Raw genomic sequence first — 11,910 nt, forward strand, 5'->3', positions numbered from 1 at the left:
TTCCAAGGTTGATTCCTAAATTTTGGGATGACAGATGATTCCTCTGACACTTCCTAACTTCCATCGGATTTTTCGATGGATTTTGGTTATTTTCGATATAAGTGAGGTGTTCCCAGATTAGTTCCTAAATTTTTAATTGCAGATTCGGATGTATCTTCTGAAACGTCAAGAAAACACTTTTTTGGAAAAAGTATGTTCGCGAAATTTTGCGATTTTCTCATGTTCGTATGGAAGATATAGGATACAAATTGCAACCAAATAACATAACAGAAAATCAAACCAAACTTCTAAAACAACTGATATCAGTCAAAAACACTCAAAGAGTAAAAGTGACGCAAGTCCTAGTGCATACTTCCAAAACAACTGATATCGCTGTAGGTGACGCATTCTGCGCTTGTACGCAAAAATTGTCAAAGCAAAAATTAGGACGAAAAAATTGTAGAAGAAAAATTTTACCTAAAAAATTTTGCGTCACAAGTGGCAGATGTTGAGAAACGTACTGTTAAGAAAATTGTTAAAATAGGGAAAAATACGTCCTGAAAAAATGTACAAATGAAAAATAGCCGGATCATCTGCCACTTTGTGACGCAAAACTTTTTAGGTAAAATTTTTCTTCTAGAATTTTTTTGTAAAAATTTTTGATTTGACAACCTGCTCACCAATCGCTGTCAGATCTCTTATTCCACACTTTCACCAATGACCAAAAAATTTCAAAAAAGCCTCATGAAATAAAATCGTTGTCTCTAACATTTCTGCAGCAGTAAGGCGAGAGGCAGGGGAACATAGAAAATACCATAAGGAGTATGCTTGAGGTGTCTCAATGCAAGTTGCAACGTCCTTAGGATTTTTATATTTAACAAGGAAAATTTACAAAACCCTCAAGGGGAAAATGGGCTCCAAAACCCAAAAAACCGAGAAAATTTTTTCTTGGTTTTTCGAAAGTCTACTGTTACTGTAGGGTAATTCAGTACATAAAGAGGTCGCAAAGTGACGTGCTGATGTCAAAAATAGATTTGTGAATGTGGCAGTAACGTTTTGGAACCTACAGCGTACAGCGATATCAGTTGTTTTGGAAGTATGCACTGGGACTTGCGTCACTTTTACTCTTTGAGTGTTTTTGACTGATAACTTATGCAAAATTTAGAATACAGTCTGCTAAAACTACTTATGGTCACATTTCAAATCAAAAAGATCAGGGATGCATTTGTTCAAAGTGTTTTTCAAGGACTTGTTGTAACATTAACCGCATCCGATGTAACACCGCCACCAATCAGGAGACACGTTAACCAATAATGATTCCTAATCTTTGTTTATAGCTTTGTCATTCTTAGAAATTAATTAGAAAAAAATACATTTTGAATTTTACTTATTGTGGATTTAACATTCCGTTCATCTTCGAGTTGTGGAAAAGATTATAAATTTAGTACGGCGACTTAAAGATGAAAATGCAACGAGACAGATAATTCTTCGATTCTTGGGAACGTTATTGCAGAAAAATACCCCGAACTGTACAGCAATGTTGATAGAAATTAGTTCAGTTGAAATTTTGCATTGAAATGCAGTTGAGTCACCGACATTTTTTGAGTCAGGTCGCGTAACTTTGAACAGAATCAAAACTTTGTACATTATTTCCCTCTTTGTCGTCTTACATATTCAACTGAGAAGAAGGTAAATATTGTTCAAAGTTTTGATTCTGTTCAAAGTTGCGCGACCTGACTTCTTTTCTAACATTCAAGCTATTAAAATGAAAGGAAGTAAGTCTCGAACTTTCGTTTGTACGTACCAGTGCACAGCTGAATTGATGATATATAATATTACCTCTCCACTATTTCTACCTTGGCTTCTTCTAAGCTCTGTGTAACAGGGCCTATTTTTCCGATTTTTTAAAAGAATTTTTTCAGAATTCTCACGATCTGTTGCTGAAAAGAAATTTTGGCAGAAAATAAATGGATTGTCAAAACTTTGAGAAAAAATAATGGGAATTTCGTTTCCGCGACCTGCCGTGCATTGGCGATTTTCACGATCAACAAATGTCTATTGGCCTGCGGAGGCGCCGCAATTTTTTCATTTCTTTTCTTTTCAAATCTATTACATTTTCATATACTTCTATTACCTTTCTAGTACACTTCGTCATATAATTACTAATCAGAGAAGTGATAACAGATGGCGTTGCTTCCGCCTCACCAGCGAGGCAGAAGCAGCGCCATCTGTTATAATCTCAATTTTTTTCACCAGTTAACAGAGCGCAAAAAATTAAGGACTGAAAAAATGTGACACCTCTATGGGCGAACGGAGGTCTATTATGTATTTGACTTAGCTCACTTAAGTCACTTTGTGGGTGGGTACTTTGTGCTGTAGAACTTTTGAATATTCCAAATCCAGAACACATTTAAAAATTACATTGAAAAGTCGCATAATTCCAGAGTTCTGACTAGTGGACCCACTGGAAACATAAATCACGAAATTACTGTAAAAGAAAGTCTTTTCTATCATTATTACATTTTGTTCTACAAGGAGCAGCACTACAGTACATTTTTTAAATGATCAATAAGTTGATTAGAACCACAAAATCAATTTGATCAAGTTCTGGTACATACATGATAATCGAGGTTCATTTGATCTTCGAACTCTGATGAATTTTGTGCAACAAAAAATCTCTTGCGGGAAAAAGACATTATTTTCGCTGTTTGATAAAGGGTGATGTATTCCCGTTCCAACACGCGAGTATCAATATAGATTTGTTATAACAAATCGAAACCATAAAAAGATCCTCTGAATTCAATTGTGGATATCCCCATCATTAGCATGGGTTCGATTATCTCGGAATTAGCCGTTAAAACGATTGGTAGTTGGAGAAGAATCTGAAATTGCAATTGGTTATGTTATGGGTGAGTCAGCTGCCAGAGAAGAAATTCGTTGGCGCCCGCATAAAACGCTGATATTAGCCAGCAAGATCAAGATTGTGTTTTTCATTTTATTGAAATGTAAAAAAAAATATGAAATAAATTGGCATCAGAAAAAAAAAAAAAAATAACAACAAGTAACATTTATTTGGATCAAAATGAAAATATTTAAAATTAATTTCTTTTATGTTAATTGAATGTTAACGCAACAGCGTATCTTATTCACGCAACAGCTTCAGGCAAAGTCCCAACCCGCAGCATACCGCACTGATGCGTAAACGCCGGGGTAAAATGCAGCGTCGAACATTCGGTCCATGTTTCCTTTCGCTACACATTGGACGATCAACCAAGTTGTTTCAAAGCTGAAAATTTTCAAAGAAATTTCCGTTTGAAGACATTTTATTCCCACAAATCGATAGACAACATTCGTTTACCTCTTGCCTTTAGGATCTTTTCGGTTTTTGCAATCGCGAACCGCCTGTTCGTAGGACTGTAAGAGCTCGTGACAAAGGTCCGGTAAGAGTTCTGCCGGAACCGTATTTTGAGCATCAGGTACACCAGGTTGAGACACTGATTTTAACGCTTGCTTTAGCCGGTTACCAATCGGGAAACAGCTTTCGTTTTCATGAAATCGGTCCACTACGTTGTTACCACCCGCTATCCATATAGTCTCTTTTGTCTCTTTCGGTCTTTCGTTTACGTCGAATGATGTGTAGTTGAACAGAAGTTTTCTGATCTGAATCAGATAGGTTTCCTCTTGAAAGCCTTCATCTGTGATCTGAATGAAGTAGAATGGTTTGTCAATAATTTATGGTTTGGTGTAGGCCATGCGTTTTAATCATGAATGTACTCACAACGCCCATCCCACGCAGAGTACAATCTATCAGACGTCTATCGTTGTTGTTGTTTTTATCACGTTCGTGATGATCCGGAGGATTTGAGAAAAAGTCCATTGCGATGTACAACGGCACGTGGAGTGATTCGTTGCATTTCAACCATACTTTTGCAATGCTTGCCATCACATCTTCTTGCTGCTCGATCAGCTTTCGTGAGAAATTATGGTAGGGGAAATATTCTTCCACACGAGGACTCTGTGAATTATTGTTGAGTGTGAACGACATTCTGACTATCAAACCTTTTGGAGTTTACTCACGTTCAGGACGTGTGGATGTTTTGGTGTATAACTGAAATTAACATTTGCAAAGACTCGATCGGTAGGATTTGCTACGGGACCCTGTAAAGATTTGTGTGTCGAACTGAATGTAGATTATTGTGGAAATTTCGGGTTTTACTCACGCCTGGGCCGTGTGGACGTCTTGGATGTTTGTCGTTGGCGTCGGCATTGACAGTCACTGGGCTCTCATCGCCATAGATTTTCTTTGCAATGTTCTCATCGCCATAGATATCCTTTACACACTCACTCTGTAAAGATCTGTGTGTCAAGCAAGCTGCATTCAGATTATTGTGGAAACTTGGTATTTTTACTCACGTTTAGAGCATGTGGATGTTTCGGAGAGCTATAGCAATTAACATTGACGATAGTTCGATCGGTATCATTCATCAAGTTAAACTCTATGGTGTGATTTACTTGGGGACTCTGTAAAAAGATTTTTTTTTGTTGAACATCCAGACTTTGAAAATTTTGATTTTTACTCACTTTGGGGGCAAGTGGAGCTCTTGGATATGCATCGTAAATCGTATTCATGAAGGTGTTGCCGCGGTGAGCGTTTCTTGTTCCGTTATGAGTATGTAACGGCTGGAAAGATTGAACAACAATTAGAATTACCGGTTCTACACACCAACCGTTGCTAATTTCTACATTTGTTAAAAGGACAGTGAAACAATTTTAAGAGCCAATAGGGTAAAAGTACCAGTACTCGGCCATGTATTTAAATCCGGTCATCGATTGTTTAAACAATAGAACACAAAATAATGTCGGTATTTAGATGAATAACCGGTGCTTTGACCCTACTTATCATTAGAAAACTTTTATAGAAAATGAAGAAGTGGCATGTTAACCTATTGACCGAAAAGTTCACCTACAAACTCGCCAATGGACAGCAAAGCATAAAGTATATTGCACGACGATCAAGAAGCTAAAATGTGGAGTGGACAATAGTAGACAATAGACACATACAATTCCGCCGTGTTTCGTTTAACGATTCAAAGGACAATTCATCTGCCCGCAAACAAATAGGTATTGCTTTACGGTTCATTTTTACAAGGTCCAACAATACGTCTAGCTGACCGGTTCTGCCTCACAAAAAACATACAAAGCGCTTTTAACAAAACATAATAATTCTTTTGTTAAGTTTGCAATTTTTCATACATCCAAAAAGCACAAGTGCTACAATGAGCCCATAATTTATAGAAAATAGAATGCGTGCAACCTGTCGGCATTCCTTTGTTTCAAATATTTTCCTCAGTTTATCTTCAAAATTCGTCTTTAAAATCTACAAAACCTAGATTTTGTGAAAGCGGTCAAGCTCAATTGTCGGATCACAATTAAGTGTCGACTTTACTACAGATAGAGCAATACGGCAACCAATAAAGATGCTCTAAACCACTCGTGAAGAGCAAAATGGTGAGAAAAAATTACTGTCTTATTCGTTCAACTTACATTTTCCGTCAAATCATTGAGTGAACTTCGCAATTCAGAATTTACATCGTCAAACAATAAATTTAGCGCAATTGCGCATACAGTTACAAAAACAATTATTTTCATTTTTGAAAATTTAGAATACTGAACATTACAGTAAGAATGCTTTTTAGATACTGAGAAGTGAGACGAACTTTTTCCTTCTGCACGATATCGGTCGTTAGATTTGAGCTGCAATGTTGGCAATGTTTTTTCTTCTTCACAGATTTAAGAGTAATACACTCTTCGTTAAAATGAAAACTACATTGGGGCGTAAAAAAATGGCTCTGCTTCATGTGTCCTAATTAAAAAATTTCACAAAGGAAGCAAAAATTGTCAGTCTGAGGAGAAGCTCATTTTCTTTACGAAATTCTCCGAAACTTTGAAGAGTTATTTTTACTGTTTTTTCATGATTTTCAACACGTGCTTCTAGCATGATCATCGGAAATATTCGGAGGATGATGAAATCACAGTAGACACTAAGTTTCTTTTACAAATTTAAATGTCTTGTTTTCGTTGTGTGAGTTTAAACCGTTCAAACATACAATGCAAACAATCCTAAGCGATAGCTTGTATCACTAAAGCCTCCAAATTGACTTGTCAGTTCAGTGTTCATGCTGGGAGCAGTGCTGTGTTTTCAGTGATTTTTCGGTGTCGGGTAATCTTGCACACATTTAAGATTGTGCGACATTACCCTCCTACTGTGTGAATCTCCTACGGTGCGAGATTACCCTCATTCGCACAAGGGAATCCGGGGAATCTCGCACAAGTACAAAGTTCGTTTTTTCTAATGTTTAATGCCGGTATCACAATATTTTCCTTTTAAACGAGCCATCAGAACAGTCGGAGCGCTTGCTGCCTACACATAGGGCCTAGTATCGGTCTCAGTCCGAGGACCCAAATTTATTTTTTTTTTCAACCACATTCTATTCGGCCTTCGATTACCTTCCAAATCCACATAGGGCCCTAGTAGTGGCCTTAGTCCAAGGACCCAAATTTAATTTTTATTCAACAACATTCTATTCGGCCTTTGATTACCTTCCAAATGAAACAAAAATTACGAAAAACGAATGAAATTTACTCGAGTTCTATGTAAATGAAACAAAAATTACGAAAAACGGATCAAATTTACTCGACTTATATGCAAAATACACATAGGGCCGAGTAGCCTTTCACTTCTAAGACCCTAACTCACCAAAAGACCTTAAATCACTTAGGTGGCCCTAACTCACGAAGGGCCGACCGAATATGCCCATCTTCGAACTTAGCCTTACTATTTCAACTATCTTTCAGGGAAAAATTTTTTTGAAATCGGATTTGATTTACTCAAGATATCGACGTGACAGACGGACAGACAAAATTTTTATTACGGATTCGTCATCTATGAACATAGCCAAACACTTTGCCCTTACCGTCGGCTTCGAATTCCATCAATTACACACGGCATCGTAATCCTATAAGCCGCTTTGTACTTCGTACGGGGCTAAAAATGTAGCAGAGTCCGGTATCTCACATCAAATGTGCCGGTATCCCAATATTTCTCTTTTACAAAATGTTAGAAGATACCGTATCTTACGGACTTACGCCGTTTAGCTCTCCGTTTACGAACGAACAATGGAAGCTCCTCCCATTCTCATTGTTAAAAAGTGAACGGAGACCTAAACGGAGTAAGTGCGATTGCAGCTTATGCTAAAGACTCTTGTTGATCAAAGTCTCTGAAATTTCACTTTACCAACGCTCTTAAAAAATGTTAAACAAATTTTCATACAAAATAGTACTCTTTTTGGCAGCTGTCAATCGATGCACCTTCGCTTGAAGTGCGTTTACTTTACCAAAATCAACATAAAAATCTCAATTGTTCGTTTTATTACTGTTGTTTCCATTAAGTCAACGCACTTCAAGAAAATGTGCTTCGAGTGACAGCTGTCAAATAGAGTACTATGAAAAACTTTCCCAGATTTTTTACAGTGTCAAAATGTTTGATACACTGTCCCGTTTCAGTACTCTATTTATAGTACCACTCATGCTTGAATTGCGTTGATTAAGTGAATTCCAAAGGTCTGACGGATTTTATGTGAATTCAGTATCAGTTCAGGATATTGTAGAAAGACCAGAGGGTTAAGTCGGAGAGAGACAAAATTTCTTCTATCATTTCACAAGGGAAATCATTAGGTCGCTGTTTGAGTAATTAACAAATCCCATTGACACAACTAAATTGGTCTATTTATTTCAACACAGCTTACAATTGTGCGTATAATTTATGATTTGGGAATTCCCAGCCTAAGTTCCACTTACGCTTAGGGATGGGAGGCGTTCAAAATTATCGATAATATCAATCGAAAGAAATTATCGATAATTGATTAATCATATCGTTATCGATAATTTAATAATTATCGATAATTATCAAAATATCGAAATTCGATAATTATCAAAATATCGATATTTTGATATTTATCTGAAAATTCATGATAATATACCGATATATCGGAATATATCGATAAATATCGGATTTTCGGACCGAAATATCGATATATCGAATTATCGATATCTTGATAATTATCAAAATATCAATAATTATCGATTATCGATATTTTTTTGATAATTTTCGATAAAAAAAGTCGATAATTATCGATTATCGATAATTGATAATTATCGATAATCATTTTCATTATCGCCCATGCCTACTTACGCTTTCGCATTACAGGCGAAACATATTGAATCCGAATTATTTTCGTTCCATTCTCCTTGTTCTCACAATTCATTTTCGTACAATAAATTGTACTCTATCAGTGACATAACCGGTGCACTAGGTGTTTCCGTTGTGTCCATCTCTCGATCAGCTGCGTTTGGTGGCTGTAACAATGTGAAATGTTTCAGAATGGGAAGACATTTGGTTGAAGTGAAATCGCACGTACCGATTCATTTCGCTCGAAAAATTGGGCGATTCCTGCATTTGTGGAGCCAAACCTTTTAAATGTATTGCACCGATTCATATGTTGCTGTAGCCATCCGGACCAACCGGAATGTCTAACAAACCGGCAATCTAACAGTAAAATCGCACCGAAATCGTTTCTGTGCCGTATAATGCGACCAACAGCTTGGTTTACTGCTCGGGAAGCCTGTTGATTATACCACACTTTTCCTCTCGTTTCGCTTCCGATGTCATCCAAATATTTCATTTTCATTCGAATTTTTGGCTCCTTCCACGGTGGGTTAGGTATTCCGGTGATTATCACTGCTCTGCCATAATTATCCGCAAAATCCAAACCCTCGGCCACTTTTCCACGACACACCCCGATCAAAATAGCTCCATTTGTACGCTGGTCATCAACATTCGCGTAATAGTTTTCCATTGCGACCAAATATTCAGCTTTCGTTCTTGGTTCGATGATAATTGGTTTGATGTCGTGAATTTGAGACCAGATACCACTGGCCTGCCAGCTATCTTTGCATAGTTCGAGTACTTTGTATGACGGGAAAAATATGAGAACGCCATCCGGGATCACATTGCAAAGATTCAGTATAGTTCGTCCCAATGAGCGAATGTATTTCGCCCCGAACCTTGAAACCATAAGAGTATCTCAATCTTTATGCTGCAAAATTGGATTTCAGGGAGTTTTACCGATTGGTATACGAAGAATCGAGTGTTTCTCCATCGGAGCCCACTGACAATATTTCAACCAAAACTTGGGATTTTGCAACGATATGGTTACACTGCAGTGTAATGCTAATTGGAATGCAAAGCGAATCGATGAATGGTCCTATCGGAGTCATTGTACCGCTCGTGAATATTAAGCTCCTGGTGTCCATTTGTTTGATTAATTTTTCCAACCTGGGAAGTGAGGGTAATGAATTGATATAAGAGATGTACCGAGGACAATTAACTACATAGAATCCCACCACTTCATCTGGATCTCAATCACTTGGAACCAGGGCCTATTTTTGGAATTTTTTGGAAACATAAGGCTGAGCTCCGAAGTTGTCAAAACAGTTCGAAATTATGGAAAAATTCGGGTTTTGGACGTTCGCAGTTTTTGGAAATTTTTGGCAAAAAAATTCAAAAATTTTTTTAAAAAAAATCCAAAAATAGGTCCTGCTTGGAACTGCTCATTGGGCTTACACAAATTTTGCACTAAAACACCAAAAATGATATTTCCTGACATGCGGGACGATCACTTTTGAATGTTCATCCTTTTTCAACTCCGCATAGAACCTGTAGTGTTGCTTCACGTCCTTGACGAATGCATCTCCGCTGTCCGAAAACGGTATCCACAAAATTTCCTTGAATTTCCGCAAACCAGCGCCGCACTGCCACAAACGGCGAATGTCTGCCAGGAAATCGATAATTTTTTCGATCAGAACAATTATACTGGCTGCTTCATGAAACCCAATCTGAAATGAAACGGACGAAAGCGCATAAAGATTTCGCACGATGAAGCTAGAGTGAGAAAGTAGGAAAATTTACGTTCGATTTTTGCATGAGGGTGAAAATGAAATCACCGTCGAAACCCACAGCACAGAGAGCGTTTGCAAGTTGGATTTCGTCAAATGCGGTTTGAAACAATAGCACAAATTCTCTTAGGGATGTCACGTGTGTCAAGTCAAAATCTCGTGCCGCATTCACCTGATTCATCTGAAAATATCACGAGAAAATGTTTGGCCGTTTACTACCTCAGATCCAATATGGTTAAAGATCATGCGATCATAAAACACTTCCTACTAATCTGCACAGAGCTAATACACCTTATAGAGGTTACAGTTTTGCATACTATTTTTCTTCGTTCCTTTGATTGCTCTCTTTAACCACGGTACTTCAATTGGCAAAAGAGAGCAATCAGAAAAACGATGAAGCAACGAAAATGGATTTAACTGGAAATCAGACCTAATAGTCACTTACCAACGCAATGACGCGTTGAACATCATCCAATATCGCCAAAATATCATCCGAGTTGAATTCAATCGACGCAATGTTTTCGCAAAATTCTGGAATATTATGAGCTTCATCCATTATTACAGTTGCGTTTAATAGCATCCTTGCTTCATTGCAAGTTCGGATCCTTTCATCTATTATATAATTATAGGGAGAAAAGACCACATCCGCACCTTCAGCCATATGACGCGACATAAAATATGGACAGAACCCCTTTGCCTTGCCCAACGACACCAGATCCTCAATGTCCATAACGTTTCCTGACAATTCCGTTGTCATGAAGTTTTCGTCCATTTTCAATGTTTTAAAGCGATTATAAAACTCGCACTTGTTGGCCTTATTAAGTGATTTACACATCGAATGAATGTTTTCGCTGGTGGCTAGAGCCTCGTCATTGATGCATAGTTGGCACCGACTTCCCAATATTGCCGATTTCATTGTTTTGTAACTGGTACAATTCAGTTCGGCCATGGCTTGTTTCAGCTGAGAGTGTGTTCTCGATGTGAATATAATTTTTGATGAAAACGGCAAATCGCTGGGAATCTCATTGGTTGATTCACACTGGCGACGAAAATCGTACATCTGCAAATCGATGGGCTAGTTATGTCTCTGTCATATCCTTTAAATACGAAATTTTGTGAAGAACCTTTTGATTTTGAGATTTTTTCACAGAGAAGAGCACAATAGGCTCAGAGTCTTACCGGTGCCTGTGGTTTAACATATCGAAATATAACATTGAGAAGCTGATTAAAAATTTAACGAGCACCTACCTGTGGGAGATTCAAGGACACAATTTTGGGAATTATTTATCCCATCAATCACTTTTTCCATGAAGAGTGTTTGGACGTCATACGGATTGTGTGGAAAATCTACATTCAATTCTCGAATGATTGGCATTTTAACTTGTAGGGAAATGTCACAATATTCATTAATTTTTCACTGACCATTTAATACCGGTTAACTGTTCAGATCATTGTAAAAGTCAGCAAAATGTGTTCATGCGAATTTTAGGGGTCGACGAAGAAATGGGACTGAGCAAACTGTTACCAAGAAACAATTATAATATATTACTTCCGAGGTTCCACGTTGTCAAATAACAACTTGGAAACTCGTAAGTACAATGCTTTACGTGATCAGGCAATGTAAATGAAAATAAAACATGCCGTAACACGTAAAATCCTTTGCAATTTTGAGATTATGTAGGTATGCATGCAGGTGAACGTCAAAAGCAACGCAAAGTTGACGTTTTCGTGTTAGTGGTGTGTGTGATATCATTTTTCAATGAATTTTGGGTCATAATTCCTCTAGGTAGTCTACCTCTACGGGTGAATGTGTGTGTGTGTGTGTTTGGCGGACCAGATCATCATACAAAAGTAATCATCCAAATAAAGTTCTGTTCTAAGCTTATTTGAACTGTCAAGCGTCATTCATAAAGCTAC

General features: G+C 37.5%; 2 protein-coding genes across 2 annotated transcripts; both read right to left on the minus strand.

Moving 5' to 3' along the window:
• Positions 1-3,085: 3,085 nt before the first annotated feature.
• Positions 3,086-5,741, minus strand: LOC119072341. Its single transcript, XM_037177527.1, has 8 exons — positions 5,524-5,741; positions 4,561-4,659; positions 4,393-4,500; positions 4,200-4,325; positions 4,057-4,137; positions 3,758-3,994; positions 3,338-3,681; positions 3,086-3,265 (listed from the first exon to the last, which is right to left on the minus strand). The coding sequence occupies exons 1-8, from the start codon at positions 5,626-5,628 to the stop codon at positions 3,139-3,141; spliced, it is 1,227 nt and encodes a 408-aa protein (XP_037033422.1). The 5' UTR covers positions 5,629-5,741; the 3' UTR covers positions 3,086-3,138.
• A 2,551-nt stretch (positions 5,742-8,292) lies between these two features.
• Positions 8,293-11,405, minus strand: LOC119072127 (regulator of telomere elongation helicase 1 homolog). The gene is made up of 6 exons (XM_037177268.1): positions 11,242-11,405; positions 11,147-11,178; positions 10,439-11,053; positions 9,755-9,933; positions 8,457-9,102; positions 8,293-8,394 (listed from the first exon to the last, which is right to left on the minus strand). The coding sequence occupies exons 1-6, from the start codon at positions 11,366-11,368 to the stop codon at positions 8,293-8,295; spliced, it is 1,701 nt and encodes a 566-aa protein (XP_037033163.1). The 5' UTR covers positions 11,369-11,405.
• Positions 11,406-11,910: the final 505 nt, after the last annotated feature.

This window comes from Bradysia coprophila (assembly GCF_014529535.1).
Source record: "Bradysia coprophila strain Holo2 chromosome IV unlocalized genomic scaffold, BU_Bcop_v1 contig_81, whole genome shotgun sequence".
In the NCBI taxonomy this organism is placed as follows: domain Eukaryota; kingdom Metazoa; phylum Arthropoda; class Insecta; order Diptera; family Sciaridae; genus Bradysia; species Bradysia coprophila.

Excerpts from the sequence above, each read along its gene's own strand:
- LOC119072341 (XM_037177527.1), bottom strand. The coding sequence starts at position 5,628 with ATGAAAATAATTGTTTTTGTAACTGTATGCGCAATTGCGCTAAATTTA. Across the intron at positions 4,501-4,560 it reads GAGCTCCACTTGCCCCCAAA|AGTCCCCAAGTAAATCACAC; the intron begins GTGAGTAAAAAT and ends ATCTTTTTACAG. Across the intron at positions 3,682-3,757 it reads CTCTGCGTGGGATGGGCGTT|ATCACAGATGAAGGCTTTCA; the intron begins GTGAGTACATTC and ends TACTTCATTCAG.
- LOC119072127 (XM_037177268.1), bottom strand. The coding sequence starts at position 11,368 with ATGCCAATCATTCGAGAATTGAATGTAGATTTTCCACACAATCCGTAT. Across the intron at positions 11,179-11,241 it reads TGTCCTTGAATCTCCCACAG|GCACCGGTAAGACTCTGAGC; the intron begins GTAGGTGCTCGT and ends GTTAAACCACAG. Across the intron at positions 9,103-9,754 it reads GACGTGAAGCAACACTACAG|GTTCGGGGCGAAATACATTC; the intron begins GTTCTATGCGGA and ends TATGGTTTCAAG.